The following is a 26,514-nucleotide window of genomic DNA, read 5'->3' on the forward strand; positions in this document are numbered from 1 at the left end:
GTAATCCGTATACGGCTACCCGTGAATTGACGGATAAAACAAAAAAGCGTGGATGATAATGGGAAAAGGATATTCACATCCGTTACCCGAAGGTGTTATCCCTATTCAAGAATCATAAATTGGTTCTCTCATAACCATAGGCTACAACCCCCAGAAAACATTATATATGTCTTCTATTAATTAGAGTTATTGCATTCCCCATTTGCATTTCCATAAACCTTCTATAAAATTTTGATCGTGATTTATATATTATGTTTTACGTCCAACAATGGTTCGCTCTCTCATGACCACTACTGACAACCTCTGCCGATAATCTTAACTAAAATGGAAAAGGTAATATATATTTGACTCATTTGAGCATAAAAAAAGAAAGACAACACCAATAGTGGTGGTATTATTATATAAGACACTTTAAAAACATTAAAGAACACGAAAGGATATATGAAAAGGCTCGAATTCTCGACCTCAGGATAAGCTATACGCGCTAGCTAATTGCACTACCACCCCTTTGTGTTCAATCTTACAATCATATTTTAGACAACTTCAAAAGAGTTGTCTGAGGTAAAGTTTTGGATGTGATGCAAGTCTTGGATGATTTTGCTTGAGCTCATTCTCTCTTTGGGAGATTCTAAGGAGCATGCCAACCCAATTCTTGCCAATAAAATCATGTTTTTTTCCAACATCTCCCACTTTTTAGCTTCATCCTCATGGTTGATAGTGGCACCTCGGTCTCTTTCTTCAACGATAGACAATAGTGTTGGCTCAATTATCCCCATTAGACGATCAGGCAAAGCCATCTTCACATAGCCATGGAGGTTCAATCCTTCTTCGAAAATGCCATCTACTGGCTTCTTTCCTGTTATCATCTCTAATAACAATATCCCAAAGCTGTAGATATCCCCTTCTTTTGACATCTCACCTCCAAAGCCATACTCTAAAATCACACGACATTTAGTTAGCAACTATACAAGATATCACAAAATTAAAAATTCTTCAAAATTTCTGTTTAAACCGACGACCTGGAGGTGCATAGCCAAAAGTCCCTCTTAATCCAACTCCACTGCTATCGTGTGGTTTTAATGGCAGAAACTTTGCCAGCCCGAAATCACCAATGTGAGCAACCATGTCACTGTCAAGTAAGATATTGCTTGGCTTCAGATCACAATGAATTATGGGTACCTCACTCTCTTGGTGGAGGTAGTGAATGGCATGAGCTACATCTCTTGCAATCGTTACTCTTTGGCGAAGGGTCAATCTTTGTAGTGGAGCTTCTTCGATACCAACCTCTTGTTGTGAACTTGGATGTAGCCACCTTTCAAGATTCCCATTTGGCATGAACTCGTAAATAAGAGCTTTGAAATCATTACCCTGAAAGTCAACGGATGAACAGGAAGTAATGACTTTGACAAGATTACGGTGCCTTATGTTTTTTAAAGCTTCGCACTCCATTACGAAACTCTTCAACGCTCCATGATTTCCAAGCTTTAGAACCTTGATGGCAACCATTCCATCTGCTTGCTCAAGAATACCCTTATAAACAGCACTAAAAGCCCCTGTCCCAATCAAGTTTTGTTGAGAGAACTCGTTGGTAGCTCTAAGTATGTTTCCATATGAAACTCTTGAAAACGGTTGCATGTATGAAGCTTCTTCTGCTGGTTGTGCTTGTGCCTTCCTTCTTTTCCAATAAAACAGATACGACAAAACCATTGCGACAACTAAAAGCGAGCAAATTGAAATGACAATTAGAATAAAACGTGATGTTCTAGAGCCTATTTTTGACCTTGATACTATGGCACATTTGGGTAGGCGAAGTTCTGGAAGGCCTCCACACAACCCATTGTTCCCCTGAATCAAGATCAAACTTGCATTCTTGAAAATACCTTTCAATGGTACCTCACCATTAAGATTGTTGAAAGACAAATCCAATGAAGAAATGTTTAGTTGCTCTAAGAATTTCGGAATTTGTCCAGAGAAGTTGTTACCGGAAAGATTAAGGTTGTTGATACCTCTTAAAGCACTCATCGAGGGAGGTATTGGGCCTTGAAAGGAATTGGCACACAGATTTAGGTACTCAAGGCTTATGCAGCTTGCAATGGCATTTGGTATTAATCCAACAAGATCATTGTGTGACAGATCAAGTTTCGTCAAACTTTTGAGTTTTCCTAGCTCTTGGGGAAGGGGTCTGACTATATAGTTGTGAGAAAGATTTAAAATCAACAGGGATGATAGCTGGAAAAGTTCAGGGGGTATAGGGCCAGTAAGATTGTTTACAGAAAGGTCCAATAGCAACAAACCCCGGCAGTTGCCAAGATTAGGAGGTATATATCCTTCTAATCTGTTTTCTTGCAATTGCAACTTTAGCAATGACCGGAAGTTTCCTATAAATTTTGGAATGTTCCCGGTGAAGAAGTTGTCATTCATGAATAAAGATTTAAGGTTTTGTAGATTACCAAGTTCACGTGGAACTATCCCTGTTAAATGATTAGAGCGTATAAATAATCGCTCTAACTTCACAAGATTCCCAATCCCAGAAGGCAAAGTCCCATAAATGAAGTTATTACTAAATGATAGATGTGTTAGTTGAGATGAGAGATTTCCTATAGAACTAGGAAGAACTCCAGTCAATTTGTTCTTATCAAGAAACATACTTTCTAGTTTGCTACAATTGACTAATGAATCAATGAAGTTCATCTCATCAAGTTCCAAACTCCCCAAACTGTTAGAAAATAACCCAACAAAAGAAAGATTTGACATACGTCTAAAATCTATGTTAACCTTCCCAGTAAAATTATTGCTTCCCAAGTCGAGGCTTACCAAGTTTGAACAATTAGACAATGAGAAGGGTATGCTTCCGGTAAATTTGTTACCCCATATGTAAAAAATCTCAAGATTGGGTAGCTGCAAGCCTATATCTTTTGGTAAACTTCCACTAATTGAATTATCTGCTACATCAAGACCTTTTAAAGATGTTAAATTGTATAAGGATGGAGGGGTCGTACCATATAAAAGGTTATAACTAAAACTAATACTTTGCAAGTTGTACAATTGTCCTAAAGTGTCTGGAATGCTTCCACCTAGATGATTGCCGGTGGCCGATATGGTTTTAAGAGAAGTGAAGTTTCCAAAGAAAGATGGTATCCCTCCGGTAAAACCATTAAAATGAATGACTAACAAAGAAAGGTTCACCAGTGCACTAAGCTCTTGTGGAAGCTTGCCAACTAGATTATTATAACTCAACCCAAGAGCGTTTAGCTCTGTACAGTTTGATAAACTGGCTGGAACTTCTCCTACAAAAGAATTGTTGCTGAGAACTAGTCTTTGCAACCTAAACAGATTTCCTAATTGAGGTGGGATTACACCTTTGAAGGTGTTATTCGCTAGATCGATCACTCTTAGAAAACTTAAGTTTCCAATATGATGGGACACGGAACCTGCAAGGCCTCGAGATCTAAGGTCTAATCTGGTGACTCTACGATGCCGACGACCACATGTAACACCTTGCCATTGACAGAAATGGAAGGAGGTGTTCCACGAGTCAAGAACATGTTGGGGGTCGTCAATGATGCTCGCCTTGATGGCCAGAAGTGCAAGTTGATCAGTATGGTTTGTGGCCAATGAAAGTGTTGGATACCATATCAGCATTAATGCCGTTACACACAAGAAAAAAGAAAGGTATGCCATGAAATACTTTGTTTCTGCTTTTCGACACATTTGTTTTTGGAATTTCAGATTACTAATAAGGTCATACTAAATACGATTATTGCTATATATGGAGCAGCAGCAGCACTGATGGGGACGGAACCAAAACATGGACCCACTCCGAAGAAATTTCGATTCGTGACTAATTGGTCATTGCTTAATTCCCACGTTGTCAACTTGTCATTAACTGAAGATATATTCTTAATTTCTTTCCTTGCATGGACATGAATTGCGTCTACCATAACAATCACCTCATCCTTTATTTCTTAATCTTTACCAAGTCTTGGTCTTATTAGCTTGTTTTGTACGTTGTCACCTTGACTTTCATTGATTGACCGTAACATGTAACCACCTCATCCTTCTCGACTATACAATCGTAGCCGGCCTCACCTTTATTATCTTCCACTATATGCTTCCTTAGGTCCTGATTCTAAAATTCCTTATAACATATTGAAAACTTTTTAAGGTAATATAAGAATTTCGACTTGAGATGTTAAATAAAATGTATAACCAAATATTTGAATAAACATAAAATATAATATGATAGTGATAATAAGTAGGACACACTTGGCGTTTTATAACATAACCTCATTGCCAAAGGCGGAGGCAGGATTTTCGATTGACGGGGGCCGAGTAACGAACGAGATATTGAGATATTGCTGCAACATTCAAGCAGTTTAGGTTTTTAAAGTCTCACCTGCAGGTAGCGTTGCAAGGTCGCTAACTTGAGAGGAAAAATTACTTTACGGGACTAAAGAGTTCCAGGGCATTTACCCTTTTTTTTTCAACTCAATCTATGCTCGTTACTGTATATGGAAATTTGAAACTTTATTTAATATATAAAAACATAAAACACAAAGATTATAGGGTTGTAAACGAAAAATCAAAATAAAACCTACATGATTTGGTCTTGCTAGACCCCACCTATACAAAATTACAAATAATTATCTTCGTCTTCCCCGTCTTCAATAACTCCGCCGATTTCCTTCATTTTTCTTAACTTCCGGTCAACACCGACTTTCACCACTTTCTTTTAATTAATGTCTCCGATTTCCATCTTTTGTTTTACTCTTAGAGGGGGCTATACTATATAAACATTGAGAAAACTTCCGTCGGACCATTAGAAATTCCGTTACATTTCCGGTGATTGGCAGAGGCTTGGCACCCCTAGCCCCCCTTGTCTCCCCCACTGCTCATTGCTTAATTAGTCATCCCTTAAAACCGACTTTGTAATATAGTGTCTGAAATAATATCCAAAACATAAACTATCAATAACATTATCCTTTCTTTCGTTACTCTTTTAAACCAAGCTTCATGATTATGATAATATAAGAAATAAATCATCAAAACTTGTAAAATAATTAGGAGTTATGTCTTTGTTGATGACCTGGCCGGAATTGAAAGAATTTAAAGGAGTTGATCGAGCTTTATCATTTAATTAAGACCCTAGTCGTAAATTAAGGTAAGTCATTATTATATCTAACTCGATGAAATCTAAAGCCTCGGAGATCTCTAATTCAATCTGGTTTTCTTCAAATTTTCTGAGACATTTCTCGACTCAAGCTTCTTTAATTTCTTATAAATGTTTGTCATCTGTAGTTATAAATGTTTCTGAGATTGGTCAAGTATTTCAGCTTTGTGAAAGTTTCGATGTAAATTAAGCCATACAATATCATTTACATATCCTTGAGCAGAACAATATGAAGTAAACACAATTTGGGGGTTTGAAATCATATTGAATTAAAAATCCTTCCCGGATTTCAAAACTCATGAATCAAATGACAATCAATTAAGTTTCTCCATGTCACAATTTTGACCAATTTTTGAGCTCTAACCACCTCTATGTCTTGAACCGATTGTTTTTTCATTTGATGCCACAAAACAATCACCGCACCTACTATTTCTCTACAAATTCAATGACCAAACAATCGAGAAATTAAAGTAACAACTGATCCAATTTGAAAATAAATCGAGATGATTTATTACTTATTAGCAACAAAAGTAAGATAACAGAAAATTACACAGCGTATCTTGCATAAACTGAACATCATCTTTCATAGAATTCGACATGAGGAAGAACCTTCATCTACGGAACCGGCCGAGGTATCACCGGGGAGTTTAACACCGGGCCAGCTCTTGCACTGACAGTGTTGGCCATCAGGAATTCTTTTGTAGACAGAGGAAACATGAAAACCACAACCACCCCAACTGGTTTTCCCACACTTGGAACACTTCACCTCATAACACATCTTCTTTTATCACCTGTGAATCTTTTCTAACGATGGATGAATGTAAGAATATTTATATATACAATATAGCCATCGGTATTGACATTTTCTCTTGTATTCCTTGTTTGAAAACAACAGCTGCAAGGTAGCCGCTGTATTAAAAGTACCTACATCTAAATTGACTATTTTTAATTGTATAATACAATAAATGGAAAAGAATTTGTGCGGTTAAGTAACATGTTAAACTGAACGAATCGTGTAAATAATCTGTTAAATGTTGATGTGGTGGTCTCTCATTAGGCCACGTATCAGATGTTTGATGGTGTCACATTAGTATCCGACCGATTTTTTACAAAATTCGTTCAGTTTTGAGACAAACTTTCATACAATGAACCAAAATAAAGTTTCTTCCAACAATAGTTGCCAAGACAAATTACATATACGCACATATTCTTTTCCCTATATTAGATAATCGGGTAGTTAAATGGTCCGTTTTTCACAACATGGACTTTTGCTCTAACAACTTAGCCGTTTGTTTGAAAGAAATAATTTATATACATTTTACAAACACTTATATCTATTGTTGAAATTTTAATTTAATTATTTTTACCAATTTTCTATATAATCAAAAGAGGATAGTTTTTTTTGTAGTTGACATATATAAGAGTTTGCCACATAGATTTTTTTTATTATTTGTCAATTTTTTCATTAAATTGTTCTATTTAAGTTGTCATTTGTATAGTCATATTATCATCATTAATCTTAATCATCAATTTTAATCATTTATCTATTTAAAAAATAAAGTTTAAAATTTTAGATATTCTTGATAACTAATATATATTTCTTATGGTAGGTTATTGTTTAATTGCTGTAATTTTAAATTAACATGTGCATCGCACAGAGTTAATCTAGTTATGTATAATGTAAACTTTGTTCAAGCATATGCTTATTGAGTTTTTTTTTTTTTTTAACGGCAATGCTTATTGAGTTATTGATATTATTCATATTTGTTTGTAATTTATTTTTTTATATTAATTATTATTTTTTTGTTCAACACAGTGTATGATCAATCAAGATGTAATATCGTAGTCAAGTTACGCTCGATCCACACATGAAGAATCAAGCTTCAACGTTCACCAAACCCGGTCTACAACGTGTTGAAGAAGACCTACCATGCCTATCACGAATAATAATAATATATTTAGTTCAACGTGTCGTTGGTCTATATCTCATCTTATTTCTCAAACGTACACTTGAACACTTTCACTTAAAATAGATTATTTCATCATTAACACTCATAGCGCATGCACTTAAACACAACACTTAAACAATCCATCTATAAAATGATTTAGTTATATGAGCATTTCACGATCGACTGGTCAAGTATTATAACTCGTTCATATAGTGAGGAAGTTTTGGTGTTGATTTCGGGTAATAGTTAGGCACTCAATAAGTCACCAAGAAACCTAATGCCTTTTTTTAAAATTTTATGATATCACTCAAAATTTTAGCTATCAAATGGACAATAACCGATACAAAAAGATATGATAAAACAAAGAAACCAAATAATGTGAAGTATAAGTATCATGAATATGTTTGGACCGTCATTAATTTTATTTTATTTTTGATAGTTACGAATCAAATATCATAATGGAGTGTCAAAACTCGGTTGTTTTTTAACCGGGTCGATACTAGAGAGCCTCTTCACCCAATACCTAGTAGGAGGAAGCCCCCTAATGATCCTCCCAAAGACACGATAATATATTAGAGAAAAACCTTAATTATTTTTTAAGATTTAAACTTAGATCACCGCAAAATCAAGTCTTGTGAAGGTACTTTCTTACCATTGGGATATTAATCGGATGGTACTGGACCATCATTATATGATTTTGTATTCTTTCACAATCTAGATCTTACTAGCTTGTTCCAAAAAGACACAACCTTAGACTATACTAACTCATCAATGATGAATTATATGAAAGCAACTAAAAAAAATTGGGCTTTGGTGTATAAAAATCGAGTTAAATTAAAAACAAGAAATACTTTAGAACTGACAATTACACACTATCGGGCAATGATCCCGATCGTATGCAATATATCTTTAAAGTAAGTCCAGGTTGTACCACAGAGACAGATTAAAAGTAAGTTAGTTCAATATAGTTTAAAAAAAGTTGGAATTTAAAGACTCCCGTCATATTAGTTTTGAAAATAGTTAGTTATGTTCTGAAAATTAGTAATTCGGGAGAATTAAACGAAAAGAGATTGATTTAATATAAAGATTAATTAAAAATCATCTATTTTGACTCCATGACAGAACTTATTTAGGTTGCATTTAAGTTAAAATCAATTCAAATACGTTGATTTAATAACTAGGTCTAGACAAAGAACTCACTAGTAGCGCTCCTAGCTTATTACCCTATCCGAACCCATTACCCAATTGATTCAATACTAAAGATCCGGTTACCACCTTCTCTATCAAGATATATCTAATTGACTAATTTGTTTTGTTATTGTTAAACAATTTCATCTATCGACTTTACCAAATCGTTAACACGTTGAATTGTATTATCTATTGTTGTTTATCAACTCGCTACCACAAGTTAACATCTATTGACTGTACCAACTCAAATAGTGCAATGTACTCCTAAATTTAGATACCTCTAAATCATTCATACATCATCAACAAAATAATAGATAAATAACAAGAACTCAACACATTAAGATCACGACAAACATTTAACTACCAACTTGAACTCAAAAGATAATGCAATCATTATTCATTATGTCACTTCATCTCAGTAGATGATGAAGTATTTAACTAGACATAATCATAAATAAATCACAAATAGTGAAAGTACGAGTAAACATAATGTACCAAAGTGTGAAAGATAATGAAAAGCTGAAGAAATCAACGTTTGAATGCCTTGAAACTCTCGAGCAACCCAATGATCTTTGAGAACGAAAAAGTTGTTAGAATATTGCCTCAAGAAACCCTAAAATCGACTGAAAGGGAAAGTGTCTCGAATAGAAGGGTTTTAGTCTTCTATATATAGTGTTTGCAAAAAGGGTTTCTACACCGACTCAAATATGTGCCGCATAGAGATTTCATGCGCCACATATTTCTTGTTTCCAAAAATCAAACTCCCCGTTATGCGCCGCATCAAACTCTTGTGCGCCGCATATTCTTCAAATCTGAAAATTGCTTGCACGTTATGCGCCGCATCTCCTTCTCATACGCCACATGTACAGATCGACCAAACCTTCTGACTTAATCTCGTGTGAAATATGTGCCGCACATATAAGCTATGTGCCGCATATTTTGATCCTTCAGTACAACTTTGTATTTTTCATCTCGACTTCACACGAACTCGTCCACGGACCATCCTAATGCACCCTTTAGCCATCCAAAAGCGATTTCTAACCATTATAACTGTTCTAAGCCTGAAATCACTAACAATACCATCAAAGCATCGAATATACATGCAATTACACATAATTAAGCTCAAAACGACTTAGAAACGATATAGGAATATATATATATATATATATATATATATATATGGGGAAAGGTATATGAGGCTGTTAGGCACCTAAGTTGGGTGAAAAACCCACCACATACTTTTTTTTAAACCATAAAAATCATGGGGGTCAAGCATTTATTCAAAATATTAAAATATTGGTATGTGAGGGGGTTTTCACCCAAGTTGAGTGCATAACAGCCTCGTAATCACTTTAATATATATATATAGACATATCAGGCTTCTGGCGATGAGACATTTGGCTACGACAATAACTTGGTCACCAAAAGTCGACAACAACAATGTCGTTGCTAAAGTCGTCACCAAAAGTGTTTTAAACTTCTCATTCAATTAAATTTTAACCGAAAAAGTTAACTTCACTCAAAAACAATAGAATCTTAAGAGAACAAAACGGAAAGAAAAACTGAACTTTTTTTTCATCAATGGAATACTTGATAGCCACTTTACACCAATTATTGATCGATAAATAGCTAAATAATTAACTAACAAGATTTTGGTAGTTTAAAATGAGAAAACTTTAACTTAGGCTAAAGTAGAATAAGTTAACTTAACCTTAAACAAAAGTAAAGGCTTGCTTAGGACTTATGACCCAAAGTTTTGGATCTAAAATTTTTCCAACGTCACCTTGATTACTTTTTTATAATTTTTTTGTTAAATAATTTAGTCAACTTAAAACAAAAAGATTTGAAATAATAATTCAAAAAATAATAATCAAGTAACATTAAAAAAATTTAAGACCTAAAACCTCGGGTCATAAGACCCAAATTTACTTTTTTTCTGATTCAAGGCCCATATCAAACTTTTCTAGTTATAGACTCGTAAAATTTACCTCTACAACCATCCACATAATTCCACATCGATAACAATATGTTTGTTTAGTTGGTCACAAAGATGAATGAAAAATATTAAATAAATTAAATGCCTAATGACTTGGTTGCTCCACCAACCAAAGTTGATGACACATGTTTACACAAAGACTCGTAGTTTTCTTTCATGATTTTTTTTTAATTTATAAAAAAAACTAATCTAATATAAGTATACTCGAGTTAATCGAAAAAACAAATTTAGAATTTGATCATGTATAATATATATACATGTATATATAAGAGCATGATAGTCGCGCAATGCGGCAACGATGTGATGGTGGTGACAGATGGTGATGGTGATGGGCTGATGGCAGGATCAAATGGTGTATGTAATTGATGTAGAGATGTTTGATTTAAAATGGATAGTAGAATTATTTTATAATATAAGGGACTAATAATGTAATTTAATATGAAGGATTTGTTGTTATTTAATTCATTAAGGATAGTTTGGTCCGTGTGTCTTATTTTTTTCTAAACTTTCAACATAATAGTATAATTTTTATATAGTAGTATAGATATACATATAAATATATACATAACAATGAAGATAAAAAAGAAGTATGCATAATCATAATGTATTCATGAAACCATAAAATATAAAGTAATTGAACCAATTTTGTCAGGTCGATAAAAAAAAAATATATAATTTAAAAATATTCATAAAGATATGTATTAACTAATATGATAAGAATTTGAAAAATATAATAGATTTTATAATATAGTTAAATGTTACGGAATAATTTTTAAAATATATTTTAAAGATGCCACAAAAGATATTTGATAGAATAGATATTTGATAGAATGATGATGCAATCACATTCTTATATTATTTAATAAAGAGTTTATATAACCTTTAAATTATATATATGTAATACATATTTTTTTTTTATTTATCTAATTTTTTAAAATCTAAAATACATTACATTCAAATTAATTTTGAATAATATTAATTATAAAACATAAATTTTTTAAAAATAGTTTGATTTGATTAGATTAGATAGGTTTTAAGAGAGAAACTAATTTTAGTATGAATAATATGGTAAGTTGTTTTGTGAATGAAGACTAACAAGTATCTTTATGGAAAAAAAAAAATATAACAACCCTTTAAAGTTGAAATTAATGCAACTAGTAAAGTTAGTAAGATTTTGACAATTGAATTAAAATTAAATATTATGATTCAAAAAAAATTATTGAATTTTGAGCAAAAGATCTACCTTTTTTTTTCTTTCTATTCTTTAGATAAATTTTGAAGTATGTTTTATTCAATGAAATTGTGTATAACAAGGTTGCGAGTAAATTATGAGTCATTATCATTGATGTTTTAAAACAATCCTTGTAGAAAAGAACATCTATACCTTGAAATCATAACCGAATTCTCAAGTTTAAGGTTGACAAGTTTGAGTTCTAAGGGTGTGGGCATCCCCTTTGGTGTCCGTGTAGTGTCTGCATTGAGTCGCACTAGGAGACCATCACCGACCCTTTTTCTCACAATGTGGAGTGAAATCGTGTGATGTGACCATGTTGTTTGCGAAGGCAATTGAGACCATCAAAATGGTCCAACAATAGTTGCCTATAAGCAGTGTTGTAAATATCGCAAGGATCGGTCGATATCTCCTTTTCAGAATCGGGATCCGACCCCGATCCGACCCCAAAGATACAAAACCAGCAGGATCGGACCATAAATCGGTCAATGATAGTCAACGGTCAAAACTGACCGAATTTGTCTCAAAATGGGTCTGAAAAACGGATTTTGTGGCCGGAGATAAAGAAATCCAGACATCAAGGAGGAGGAGACGTAGAGATAAGATGATGAAGTATAAGAGAGGATGCTTACATGTTGATTTGATAGATGAGTTTACAACTGTAGAGGCATATTGAAAGCACAAAAAACTAAAGTGATGGAAAGAGAAAAGTGATGGAACTGTGGAGGCATATTAAAATCACAAAAACCTAAAGAGATAGAAAGAGAAAAGTGATGTTCTTTTCTGTTCTCCCTGGCGCTTTTTTTTTGTTTTTTTTTTCTTGGTGTATTAAAAAGGTTATAGTAAATACCAACAAATGGGATATCCATCTAATATTACCACAAAACCCATTAAATTTTTAGTTTACAGTGAACCCACTAACTAATTAACTCTAACAAACACATTGTTAGTACAAAAAAATTAATAAAAACCAAAGTTAATATTAAGGGAAAATTACCAAAATGGTCATATATGAGGGTCTATGTTCAAATATGGACACTTACTTAAAAATTTACCATAATAGTCAAGTTCTCCCTACTACCTAATCATCGTAGTAAGAAATATTTATAACCAATCGAATGTTACTAAGTGTTTTTTTGTGGGCTCCACTTCTCCAAAATAATCTTTTTATTTTTTCTTGGACTCGCAAAATAATCCTTCTAAAAAAATCATTATTGTTGAAGGTCTAAAACTTAAAGACTATTTTTATCAATTATTTTTTGAAATTAATCAAATTTGCTAACTCGTCATACACAAACTTTTAAGATGATGAAGGCCATAAAAAAAGGGATCAAAGACGCAAAAAAACAACATATTGTAATCAAGCAATATTGAGTCAGTATAAAAATCAACTGTTAGGAGTTGAAAACATAGATTCTGAAAGAAATATAAAACATCCAATTCCAATTTGAAATTTGCATATATAAACAAGCATAACATGGAGTTTGTATAGTTGTATCTCAAGTTCTTATAAAAAATATAATTATATCATTACAAAAAACCTATATTGTTTTTCTTATCTTAATGCATTGAAAAATTATCTTTATAAATTTTTTGCTACATGACGTATAATATGTGACAATCGAAAACCCGAAGGAATGTAGGAAATAAACTTTGGAAAAAAAAAAAAAGAAAATGAGTAAAGTAAAAAAAGGGCAAATTGTTTTGAGAGAAAAGAAAAAATTAATACAGATATGAAGCCCAACAATATACACTTGGTATCATTTCATTGACTAGTTGAAATCCTTACTAAAATGGTTAGATAGTAAAGAACTCTTAACTATTGTGGTAATTTTTTTAATAGGTGTCGATATTTTAACATACATCATTAAATTTGACCATTGTAGTAATTTTTTTAATAGGTGTCTATATTTTAATAGGTAATTTTTTTAATAGGTGTCTATAAGTTTGAAATTTATACATATAACTTCATAATTTATTATTTTTATATATAAACTAGTTTTAATGTCCGTACGATGTACGGATTGACTATATATATATATATATATATGTTATATACGAATTGATAATAGATACATCATAACATCAAGTTTACGATGAAACGTTATTACAGATAAAATAAAAAATTACAAAAAATTTAATATAATAGCCGAATGTACGTGTAAGTTATAGAAAGTTTAATTATACTCGTATTCATATATTAATTGGAAAAAAAAGTTTATACTGATATAAATATGAAATGCATTACTTAATGTTAGTAAAACAGGTAAGTTGTAGAAACCTTTTGATCGTACATAATACATATAAGAATACCTAATTTCTTATAAAACCATTAATATGTAGTAAATTAAAAGTTAATATAAGATATTAGCTATGGTATCTTAAAAATGAATATGAATATAATTATCTTAAATCTTTCCATATAAAAACTCTTATACGGTATATAGTCATATAGATAGATTTAGATAGATCGACCATCATTCTTTAATTTTTATATACAATATATACTTATATAAAAATATATTGAAAATTAATATCAGTATTTCAAAAACTCCTATCTCCCTCACCTTGCCAATCTGATCCCGATACACAAGTTTTACAACCTTGCTTATTAGTATTTGCCAAGGCAATTGAGACCAACGCAGAACATTTTCCGGCATGGTCGAACCATCAAGTCACACATTGTAACAATTGGTCCACTTCAAAAAGGTTAGAGCAAAACAATTCCTTGCTAACATTAATTATAGGGAACATCTGCTATCAAATTTCCTTTGGTTAAAAGGCTTTAAAGATGGGGCCTCGATAGTTTTAGTTAGCGAGTTAAGTTTTTTCAAGCCTTGTAATACAGCATACGTATTCTCTGCTCGAGTTTGATTCATGTAAATGTGTGATAAGAGCATTCACAGTGGATACGTTCCACCTAGTTCCAACAACTAGGATGAGTGCACACCGTTAGGTGTCACTCGTCCATGGTTCGTTCTAGAGCAGTTCGTTCCCACAGAGACGAACGGATTTCTAGTTGTTTTTTTTTTAATTGAAGGCTAAATTCAAAAAATTTAAACGTTAGAAAAGCAACGGTCATGTTGACCGACCCATGCATGCAACAACGGCCATATATACATTGTCTTCCCCAAACACATATATATACATATAAACCATACATGCCGGCCATCATTTAGCAACCAACAACACCCATTTTTCCAAAACAACACCCATCAAAATGTCTAGAAACTTTAGCAACCAAAGGGGTGACGACTTCTATAACGCGGCGCTTAACTTCTCGCCCATCAACTCCTCCGCTCCATCTCAAGTATCTCACAACTCACCATCCACACCACAATATCCACCCTACATACCATCACCAAACGATTATCAATACCAACAATGGCTACACTATCAACAATGGTTATCCCAACAACAATAACCCTCAACCCAACTTCCACCGCAAGTCGCGGTCTAACCACCACCACAGCCACCACCAGTCGCACCACAGCCACCACCAGTCGATACCAGAGTCATCCATCCCAAAAAGGAAAGTTAAACGCATGGCGAGTCGCAAAAAAGGAGCTGCAGTCGTCCCACCCGAGACGACGAAAGCTTGGACCGAGTTGGAGATGAAGATTTTGACCAAGTGTTGGCTCGATGCGTCTGAAGATCTAGATTTTGGGACCGATAGAAAGGGTGATATTTTTTGGGACACATTGATTGAGAACTACAATGCACAAGTGGAATATCAAAGAAACAAGAATCAAATGACGTCGAAATGGAGGAAGATTCGAGCCCAAGTTGCCAAGTTCAATGCCATTTATTCCAAGTACGATGATAACCGAATTAGCGGAGAAAACGACGCCCAAGTGATGGAAGAGGCGTGACAAGCCTACAAAGACGAAGTTGGAGCCCCGTTTAACATGTATGATTGTTGGTTACTTTTGAAGGATAAGCCGTTGATTCTCACGCCTTCCGCCGTAGATGTTTTGGGTCGTAACATGAAAAACCGAAGACCAGGAGTGGTGGATGGTGAAAGTGAAGAGGATGTTCTTACCTATGAACCTGTCGATCTTGGAACCGAAAACGAACTCTTCGGGCCCGACCCGTATGCATGTCCAGCTAAATCAAAAACTCCCCACACTTCCGCCTCTTTCGATGCAGGTTCAGCTCGCTCATCAGCATCAGACATCGCAGCACGACTAGAGAGGCATTGTAGCACCCGACAGGAGATTATGGAGTCCCAGAAGGAGTCACTAGCTTGGATACGCAAGGAAGAAACAAAAAGGACGATGTATTCGGCACTTTCTTTCATGGGAACGACCGAGTTGGACGAAGAGGAGAAGATGTTCATCAAAGACGCGAAGAAGAAGCTCATGGCAGAGTATACACCTTTAGTCCGAGGTCCTCACGGTGTTTAGATGGTTTTTTAATTGGTTTAATATTTGGTTTTAACTATTATTATTATGTACCGAACAATTTCGTTTTAATTTTCTACTTTAATATGTGTTGTAATTTTTCTCTAAGTTTTTTATATATTTTATTTAAATTTTATGAATGAAGTATGTTTTTTCAATTAATTGAATGATTTTTCTAAGTTTATATATATATATATATATATATATATTGTATTTTTAATTATTTAAAAATAAATAAATAAATGGTGGATCATAAACTAGTCCTTGCATTATGGGTGTTTTGAAGATTAGTCCTTAGGGTGTTTTGAAGATTAGTCCTTAAGCTTGATGTGTAACTGATGTGGTGCGACTAATTGAATGATTTTTCTAAGTTTATATATATATATATATATTATATATATATGATATTTTTAATTGTTTAAAAATAAATAAATGATGATCTAAACTATTCCTTGCATTGTGAGTGTTTTGAAGATTAGTCATGTGTACCACTAGAGTGTTTTGAAAATTTGAAAATTAGTCCTTAGGGTAACGTGGTACTACTGACAGGGCCTAGTTCTTTTAAGACTGTGAATGCTCTAAATTGTTTAACTTTTAGAAAATTATTATCACTCCGTAATTAATTATGTATTTATTTATATCATATACATTCAATTATATAAATACAATATTAAATTTTGTGTTTCGTTCATATATGTATCTACTGGTCATTAATTATCGTATATTGTTACATTACTTGATTAGGTTTTAAAACAATTGGATAAAAACAAAAGTTCCAAAACACATCAAACAAGAAAGAAAAAAACTTGCGTTAACAATTAACAAACATAAAAAGGGGGGTAAACTCTCAGACAAATGCCTCGAATAGTCCTCATGATGAATTGAATGGATTTCTCAGACTCGTCATCTATTTGAAATCATCATTGAGATACCCCAAAAACTTTCCCTATAATAAAATTTTATTCAAATAAATATTTTTTAAAATAAATATAAAAAGAAAAATAATAAAAATCTTCAGACATCCAAGGAAGGAGCAAAACAGCACAAACTCTCAAGCCTGGCGAAGGCGAAAGTTCTTAGGCGGCCACTGCGAATGTTTCTGAGAAACAAGCCTTAGATTTTATCATCACTAGCTTTTTATTATTTTTAAAAAACTTATCATATGTATAAAAATAACTATAAAAAATGTAACACCCATAAATGATCAGTGACTTGTAAAAAATTAGTAATAAAACTAAAAAGGAAATTACTGACAAAGTGAAAGGGTGTTAAGGTAAATATTAGGGGATGTTATTCCATCCCTAAAGCAATTGAAGTTTTGCAAAAGGGGCAGACTATCCCCGTTCTTTATATTGGAAATTATTAAAAAAAAATAATTAATAATAATAATAATAATGAATGAATGAAGAAGGATCTCAGACATCCAAGGAAGGAATAAAACAGCATAATCTCTCAAGCCCGGCGAAAGGCGAAAGAACTTAGGCGGCCACTGCGAATGTCTCTGAGAAACAAGCCTTAAGATTTATCATCATTGATCCATAACAAACTGATTTCATTCCTCATTCACTATATATATATATATATATACGAACTAACTAATGATAAAAGAAATAAAATAAAAATAATTTGATTGCAGGAACATAAAAGAGGGAAAGATAAGGGTTGTTGAAGAGATATGGAAGTGAAAGATGGGAATATATATGGGGGAGGGTTTGGGATATATTAGGGTTTTGTGTTGGGCTATGCCTTTCCATCCTAAATTAAAGATCAAAAGGCCCAAACCCATTTGTTTTAGGCACGTGCTAAACTCGACCCCATCCGTACAAACTTTCGTTTGGATCAAATTTAGGTGAATTCGGTTTGGTTCTCGGGTTTAAAGGATTGTTTGTTCTTTACTTGTAAAAACCTAGATGACCTGATTGAAACCGGCGAAGCACCAAAATCAAACTCGTGACCCGACCCGTTACCCTTTTGACCGGTTTAGATAGGGTTTGTACATGTCAAGGTCGGGTCACTGGGTTTTTAGGTCATATACTCGTCCCTAATTTATTATGTCATCCACGAATAATCGATCAATAAGAAACCAACCACAAGTCACATACAATAGTGCGTGCTCATAGTTGGTGCCTAACAAACACATTACGAGTGGAGTAATAAACACTTACTAGCACTTGTAAAGTGTAAACAACTTATTCACTCAATATTTCTTAAAAAGAACAAGGCCTCTAAAATTGTTTTCAAATGTTATTAGGAAAGTTGCAATTATCTTGACGTTTCATTTAAAAGTCAAGTAAAAAGGTTAAAATCATCAATTTTACGAATGAAGTTCAACTTTATAAGATATCAATCATCTTAAATTTATCCATTTAAAATACCTAATAGCCCTAATAAATCCATTCATAACATACATTTCTCAATCATTTAATTTAAAATGATTACACCATTTCTCTTATGTCACCGTAGTCATCTGTTACTATCGTTACCACCATCACTTGCTGTAATTTACAGATAACAAGTATGTCTTAAAACTATTTGTTTAAAAACTATGAAAGTGAAAAACTATTACACTGTATTGTTTTATATTAATTCAATAGTGGAAAGAAAAGTAGAGTGAAGAAGAAGTTTTCTTTTATAATCACCTAAAAAATGATAGAGGAAAAATCTTGAAGCAAAAACAACTAGACTTTTCTCTCTTCTCCTCTCCACTCATTTCCTTTGCACCATTAAAAAATCTTAAGAACAGATTTTATCCTCTCCACTCATTTCCTTTCCACACTTAAAAAAATCTTAAGAATTATTTTATACTTTTATTTATCCTCTCATTTCCTTTCTACACTTAAATAAACTTAACAATACGGTAAATGTAATTTGCTTAAATTAATATATATATATATATATTAAAAACAAAGGTACGAAAATACGTGCAAAGAATAGTAACGGGTCATTTTATTTCTTTGGACCCGTTTTTTATTTTTTTAATGGGCCACTTCATTTTCTTTTGGACCCATTTTATATACTTAATTTTAGGCTTGACAAATTATGTTTTGATCTTTTAAATTGCTTCCGATTTGTTTACAATATGTTACTTATTTTAATTGCATATTATTATTTTTTAAGTTTGTAACATTTTTAAGATTATCTCATCTTATTACAAGTGAACTATTACATAGTATATATACACATAACAGTAGGATGTATGTTTTGAATATATACACCTAAACATCTCCGAAAATTTTTTTTGCAATATTTATTAGTTTCAATGTTATTTCGGTTGATGTTCTATTATTATGGATTATTTTTGTTTCACTTTCTATTTTCAATGATTTGGGAAATTAGCTTAAATTATGTTTGTATTATTATTTTGTATTTTTATTTTAAATATTCTACTTTCATACTTAGGTTTTAGGTAAAATAAAACAAGTATTAAAGTAAAACAAATAAAACAATAGGTTTTTCTTTACTGAAAATCACCATGCATCATGAAAATCATCGTGTATCAATTGTTTCGTGAATCTTCGTGCATCAATCTAACTATGATCTAAGAGTCAAAATCTTGTCTTATTTGTTTTACATTAATACTTGTTTTACAATACCCAACCCCTTCATACTTATTATCTTTTATAATTTATATAATATATTAATCTGTTATAAAATTATACTGTCGATTTTTTCTAATTTATAATTGCTCGATCATTAAAAAATTAATATCAACTCAGGTTCTGAGCTATATAATGTTTCTAAAAGCATGTAATAATTTTTACATAGTACGAAACATAATAAATATAATGTTCACGGGGCAACGTCCGGGTAACGTATCTCGTTTAATTTAAAATTAAAATTAAAAATATTTAAAATCAAATATGTTTTTATTAAGAAAACAATACGAAAGAATTGGAAAGTTTAGTATCAAAACACCAAAAAGTGAGGTTTTGACAATGAAGTGACTATCTATGTCCCCAATCTATAACTCATATCAGACAACAATATACCCATAATATATAGCACTCAAAATCAAACAAAAGCGACATAATGAAGCTTCAATGTTTGCTTAAACCATTGAAACATGGTTTTAAAATCATTTCTTCACCTAGGTTTCAAGCATATTTAGCAACTGGTATCATTGGTGTTGCTGGTTTGATTGTTGCCTATAAAGATGACAGAGGAATAGCGCGTTTCGATCAATTTATGCTCTCTTTGTCGTCGGAATCGCCGCCGGAGAGAGAATCTTTGCCGGAAAAGTTGTGGGTCCCTGGTTTGCAAAATCTTGGTAACAATTGTTTCTTAAATGTAGTTTTGCAGGTATTGGAATTGTTCATACTTTTTAATTTTTGATACTTTTAAGTGGGTGTTTGTTTTAGCTTATTTCCAAAGCTTATTTTTATGGCTTATGAGACTTAAAAAAATTTAAAAATAATGTCATTAGGAAGAAATTAGCTACAAAAAGTTGGCTTATCGAAAATAAGATAAACGAAATAAGTCGTAAACTTTATAAAGAAACTAGGACAAACACCCTCCAATTTAATGCTTTCATGGGTTTGGACTTGGAACTGATATGTATATATTTGTGCGGAACAAGACAAAGTACCCGCGCGTTGCGGCGATAAGATGATGGGGTGATAGGTCATAAAGTGTGATAGGTCATAGGAGGTGATATGTCATAAAGTGCGATTGCCAAATGCCTTAGCCGTACGTGCTCCGCCTTCGGATTTAAAAATTCGTAGAAAGTATATTGAATGACATCTCTAATGAAAGAGCATGAAATTTTAAGAACACCCATATAATTTTTGTGATAAAAATTTTTGAATGAATTAGAGGAATAATATGATTTATGGAGGAGAGAGAAAAATGAGTGGTTGAGATTTGAGAAAGAGAAAAATGAGTGGTTGGGATGTATACAGATGTATTGTACATTATGCATTAGTAGGTGTACATTGTTGAAAAGTTGAAAAAAAATCTGGAGGGAACAAATGCTTTATAATGTAGTAGAGATAGAGATAAGGGCACTGAAGTGTATATAACTTGTCACGTGTTGTTATCGTGTATATCCAACAAGTTACAAACCGTCTATTGCGTGTATCAAGATTTCAGCTCATTGCTATTGTATATTGTTATCTATTTTTGTTGACTGAACATCCCATATAAGTTGTTACGTCTTTCGCCAATGTCACCCAAAAAAAGGGCCAAATCACTAGTTTACAAGTTATAGCGAGTCATATATATAATAGTGACATATTAAAGTTTGATATGCTTAATAAAAGAAATGGTAGTCCGCAACACACAATAGGCAAAACTCGACAAGTTGGATATGCTTTGGTGCCTTAACCATATTAATATGATGTATATGCTTTAGGTATGCAAGAAGTTTAATGGAAGTTTGAGAGTTATGTCAGTTTTGTAGTATTTATGTGTTTGTCTTTTTGGATTTGAATTTGGATTGTTTGTTAGGCTTTGGCTAGCTGTTCTTCTTTTTTGAGTTCTCTCCAAAAGATTGTGGAGGAGTTTGAAGTTTCATCTGAGGGGGAAGAAACTAGGGATATGCCACTTGCAGTTTCATTGAATGCTTTATTGCAAGGTACTGAGCTCTTCTTAAAAACAGTCTATACTGTTAAGTTTATCCACAGTTCTAAGTTATGTTAACATCAGTCATTAGTTACGTTTTTAAAGAAATGCTTATTTGGATCATGCAAACTCGTTTAGAATAAAATGTGTTGTACATGCATCTTGATCATAATTCTATAGCCATATTTTATGCGTGTATGTGGACCATGTGTTTACTGGTTAATAAGGTTATGCCTGATAATTCTGTAAGAATTAAGACATCTGTGTAATGGGTATTTCAATTAAAAATTGCTCCCTTACACATGACCTACTAACGAGGCAGATGTTTTCTGTAGAACTCTCTATCGTTCGGTATAAAGGCAAAGTATTAAGTCCACGAAAAGTGATGCTTGCAATGTCTCAATATACACCAAACTTCAATTTGACGAGTCAACAGGTGCACCTACCTTCACTATCAACATTATTACAGTCAGCTTTACTATCAACACTGAGCATGTTTTATTATAGACATCAATTTTGACTTGTTTGTGAATGAGTGGGTTTGGGTTATTTTTCTTTCTTATAGCTTTATGGGTTAAATGGCTGAAAAATAGAGCTTAACAGGGAACGGGTCAAATGGGACGAATAGATGGGACGTGGTTCAAAGTGTATTTTTAAACCATAAAACCTTCTAAATTTTGTTTTACTCAAAAAACAAGATAATTATTTAAGTAGTATACTTATGTAATCATATTTGGCTTTCCAGTTATCCCATAAATAATTAGAAAAAAAGTGTTTCAAAATTTCAGGTCAATCCAACCTGGCCTATTTTGACCCGTATAAAATGATTAACCATTTTGACCATAATCCATTTGGCCCATTACTCAATCCTGTCGGTTTTGCCATCTCCATGTTGCATGGTCTTTTGTTTTATATATAAGCTTCTATTCAGGATGCGGAAGAAGCATTAGCTCACATGTTATCTTCTTTAAGAGAAGAATGCTCAGAATATTTTGCTTCATACCAAAGTTCGCTAGCTGTTGCAACTAACTTGGGTAGCCGTATTCTTACTCTAGAGAGGAGGGTCAAGCTTAATGAGCTAGACAGATGGACCCAGATCTTTCTTGGGCCATTTAATGGAATCGTTGGCAGCATTTTAACTTGCCAAAGCTGTTCGTTTCAGGTTGAATGGTACTCCTGTTTTCTTTGATTTTTGGTATTTGATGTATTCTTTTAACTCTTCCTGCATTAGCAGTTGATGTGGCAAAATGGTAAGGTTGGTTATGTGTTGGGAAGTTGTAGGTGTATGCTGAAATGGGTCAGCGTGACCTTAAACACCTGGTCCAAAAATTAAAATACGAGTATGTATAAATAGTTGGCCACATATTCTTACAAAAATTTATAGGATTTTGATTATTGGTAAGATTTTCTGAATAAATGTTTTAGAAGATTTTATGGCTTAAATATTCTTTGGGCAGCTTTTGTCCCTCTTATTAATAAGATAATTATTCATTTATGTTTTACTCATCAGGGATGAAGCCTGATGGATAACTCTAATAGACCCATCATAAGTCAATGGCTCGAAATACCAGTTTGTCACCTTTAATTACCAATTCTTTTATATATATGTTATATCTAGAGGACTTGCTTATTTGATGTATCTACTTTCTGACGGTGTTGAAGCTGCTTATAGAACCTTGAATACATTACTCTTATTTGATAACATAGAGTTTGTATTAGGACTTAGTTCAGACAAGGGAACATAATTGCATTAATAAATAGTCCGTGTAAAGTTCATTGGTCTTTTTTACCTTGTTATTCCGCATGAAAGGAAAACCCCAATTCTTCAAGTAATACAAGAATCAGATATGGTGCACATTTAGTGTTTACCTTATTTGTCTTGCAGATTTCTCTGGAATTTCAGTTCTTCAATTGCTTGTACCTTTCACCACCTACATATGATGGTGGTAGCTCTATTGTATGTTTGTAAACTCCTCACATATTTTATTTTCTCAGTTATAATGTTATAAGTTGTGAAGTGAAGTTGATAAAATACTTTTTATGTGGTCTTGTTCTATCAGATACCAGGATGCTCCATAAGCGATTGCCTGAAGAATTTTTTTGCTGCAGAACGGGTTGAAAACTACTTTTGCACTCACTGCTGGCATACTACCGCCTTGAAATATCTATCTATGCTAAATAAGGATGAGGTGAGTTACCTTTAGGCATATCATGTATTTGATGACTTAAGGCATGCTTTTTCACGCAATTTCTGTGCTACTTCCCACATTATTACAATGAAAATAGTTCAAAGTCTTTTTCACAAAGTTAATAAACTCTTTAGCTGATCATTGTTGCCCTTTTACCATTGATTTTGACTAGTTTTATCATCTTTCCACAAATATTTCTGTTCTTTTGTTTTTTAAAGGCTGGGTTGCACTAACATGGTATATATGTCCCAGAAAAGTATTGAAAAACTTCAAAGCTGTAGCAAGCAAGATACATGTGACTGCGGAAATATATCATCTCTTGGATCATTACCTTGGTCAAACAAGTATTCTCATACTTTCAAGCAATTACATATTGCACGTAGCCCAAAGGTAATAACTTTAGCTATATGGGATTGGCTTTGTTCATACTTCATAACTGTTTGCCTCATTCAAGGATATGGTACATTCTTCAATGGAGGCAGCAAAATGTGCAGGTTGGGTAATGGGTCAAACCGAGTTTAGGTCAAAATAGGTATCTTTGGTACGGACAAGGCGGTTTGACGTGTACAACTTCTGTCAAGAATTTAGAATTTGTACATGAATACTTTGCATTTCAAAAATTTTTAGAAAAGGGAATAACATGATTTACCAGGTTTTAACCTTATATGCAAAAAAATGTACGTTGGTCTACCTACTAAGTACTAACTACCTGTTTGATCTGTTTCTTTTGTAGTTAGTAGTTTTACCTCTATTAGATAACTATCAGACATAACACGTGATGGATATGTTCACCTATTTGTACGTTTATTAAATGGGTCTAATATGCATTATATATCATCCACTATTATCAGTAATTTACTTTGCCGTTGAATGAATATGTTTTCGTAGATCTTGTGCCTTAACTTACAACGTGCTTCTGTTAATATGTTTGGGGAGCTAATCAAACTCAAGGTACTTGTTTTCTTTTGTGAATCTCTGATCGGATTTTCATTTTCCTTCACTGTTGATAACCAATGCTTATAATCCTAGGGTCATATCTCTTTTCCTGTGACTTTGAATATGTCATCGTTCAAAAAGCAAGGAGTTGACATTAAACATTCTGAGCAGAAGTTGCCAATTAATCAACTTGTACAACAAAACCTGCAGCCGATTCGTTATTCTGATCTTTCAAGATTACAAATGAACAGATACCCTTTGGATCACAAATACAAGCAACCTTTAGAAGAGGTTCTTGGTGACACGGAAATTCGAGAGGAACATACTACATATAATACTGCACATCAAGATAACGAGGTACTTCAGTTTTTTGTGTATCATAATGCTGCACTAAACTAGGGGTGGCAAAATGTCAGGTTGGTGAAAAATGAAAATAGCTCCGAGTGTTGAGAAGTAAATTTTTTGTATGCGTCTTAAGGGGTTCAGGTTTAGTTTGACCCATATAGACTTTGCGACAGTTTGTTTAGACTGTTAATAGAGGATTAAAGATGTGCTGAATATGAATATGATTAGTGTAAATTAATATTTTACTTTTTGAACAAAGCAATATAGGAAGTTTTATGCTGAAAAACAATATACTCCAGGTGACTCGGGACGTGATCTATTTTCTTCTTAAGTACGCCCTTTTTATTGTATATTTTACCTGTGTAGATACACTTCTCTTGGGAAAGCCTAGGTAAAATGGTGTTTATCTTCTATTATGGTTTTACAGAAAAAATTCTCACAAATTCTGTTAGCCTTTTCTGTCATCAAATTGTTAATACCTGATGTATCTTTTAGTTTAATTCTTTGTCTTTATTGAATTTATGTACACAAGATACATTAATGTCAAATTTGAGGTTAATTATTTTACTTTTATTGGTTTTGCCATTTTACCGGGAAAGATACTGAATGTACTATATATATTATATGCCTATTATAAACAGTTCATTCTTGTTTAAGTCTCTAGTTTCTTGTCATTATTCCGGTTTCAGGTGCTTGAGAGTTGGAACTTGACACCGAACGAGCATCATACATACAAACTTGTTTCTGTTGTGGAGCACTTTGGGAATACTGGAAGTGGTCATTACACGGTCTACAGAAGGGTAATTAACACTGAACTTGATGGGACATCAGAATCTAGTCATGTGAATTGGGTTGGAGTTTCGGATAGCAAAGTTTACAGGGTCTCGGAGGAAGATGTTCTTGCTGCAAAGGCTAGCTTACTTTTCTATGAAAGAGTTTCAGAAAGGGATTCAACGATGTAGTTACTTTGTTAATTATCAACAGAATTAGTGATCCATCTAGTTTAACAGAAAGCGCATGAAACAAAAAGCTTGAAAGGCTCATCATCTTCTTGCTAATTTTTTGAAAATATTATGTAAATGATTATTGATGTGCAGATCGCTTATTTTGGGTCTATGTAAATTTCCTGGCACTGGCTTTACAAGCACTTCTTTTTATGGCCTTTTTGTAATGTAATTTTCTACTTTTGAGTTTTGAACATTTCAGCAATTCAGCTAGGACTTTTTATATGCAGTTTGTTGCAGATAGTGGTGGTTCAACTGTGTCTTAAAATGTGACGATTTCCAGCACCTGCATACCGAATTCCAATACAGTTGATTTTAGTTGCTATTACAATTGGAAGCGAGTAGCAAAACAATCAAATGATAATATAATGTGCATAAGTGACACTTGTAGTGATTTTTTGTCATATACAAAGTGTTGCTCGCCATTTCATCAAGGTAGCGAATAAAATGACATTACATTTGGTATGTAACGTCCAAGCTTTCCACACAGAATGTATGTTGTAGTCTCATGGCTTTTCTATGATAGTAGTAAATTTAAGAGAAA

At 33.0% G+C, this 26,514-nt stretch overlaps 2 protein-coding genes and 4 non-coding genes across 6 annotated transcripts; 1 reads left to right on the forward strand and 5 right to left on the reverse strand.

Annotated features, from left to right (window-relative positions):
- Nucleotides 1-410: 410 nt before the first annotated feature.
- On the reverse strand, nt 411-3,711 carry LOC122604526 (putative receptor-like protein kinase At3g47110). The gene is made up of 2 exons (XM_043777413.1): nt 1,020-3,711; nt 411-934 (listed from the first exon to the last, which is right to left on the reverse strand). The coding sequence occupies exons 1-2, from the start codon at nt 3,709-3,711 to the stop codon at nt 534-536; spliced, it is 3,093 nt and encodes a 1,030-aa protein (XP_043633348.1). The 3' UTR covers nt 411-533.
- Nucleotides 3,712-16,779: 13,068 nt separating this feature from the next.
- Nucleotides 16,780-16,866, reverse strand: LOC122606386. Its single transcript, XR_006324897.1, has one exon. It is a non-coding gene; the product is annotated as a small nucleolar RNA SNOR75 (small nucleolar RNA).
- An 81-nt stretch (nt 16,867-16,947) lies between these two features.
- Nucleotides 16,948-17,072, reverse strand: LOC122606354. Its single transcript, XR_006324869.1, has one exon. It is a non-coding gene; the product is annotated as a small nucleolar RNA SNORD14 (small nucleolar RNA).
- A 48-nt stretch (nt 17,073-17,120) lies between these two features.
- LOC122606376 lies at nt 17,121-17,247 on the reverse strand. The gene has a single exon (XR_006324888.1). It is a non-coding gene; the product is annotated as a small nucleolar RNA snoR99 (small nucleolar RNA).
- A 101-nt stretch (nt 17,248-17,348) lies between these two features.
- LOC122606356 lies at nt 17,349-17,474 on the reverse strand. Its single transcript, XR_006324870.1, has one exon. It is a non-coding gene; the product is annotated as a small nucleolar RNA SNORD14 (small nucleolar RNA).
- A 2,377-nt stretch (nt 17,475-19,851) lies between these two features.
- Nucleotides 19,852-26,166, forward strand: LOC122605426 (ubiquitin carboxyl-terminal hydrolase 27). Its single transcript, XM_043778377.1, has 10 exons — nt 19,852-20,236; nt 21,383-21,509; nt 21,832-21,932; nt 22,428-22,658; nt 23,382-23,453; nt 23,557-23,685; nt 23,938-24,075; nt 24,574-24,636; nt 24,715-24,978; nt 25,656-26,166. Exons 1-10 carry the CDS (start codon nt 19,967-19,969, stop codon nt 25,926-25,928), a joined length of 1,668 nt encoding a protein of 555 aa, XP_043634312.1. The 5' UTR covers nt 19,852-19,966; the 3' UTR covers nt 25,929-26,166.
- The last annotated feature ends 348 nt before the right edge of the window (nt 26,167-26,514 follow it).

The sequence above is a fragment of the Erigeron canadensis genome, chromosome 6 (genome assembly GCF_010389155.1).
Source record: "Erigeron canadensis isolate Cc75 chromosome 6, C_canadensis_v1, whole genome shotgun sequence".
In the NCBI taxonomy this organism is placed as follows: domain Eukaryota; kingdom Viridiplantae; phylum Streptophyta; class Magnoliopsida; order Asterales; family Asteraceae; genus Erigeron; species Erigeron canadensis.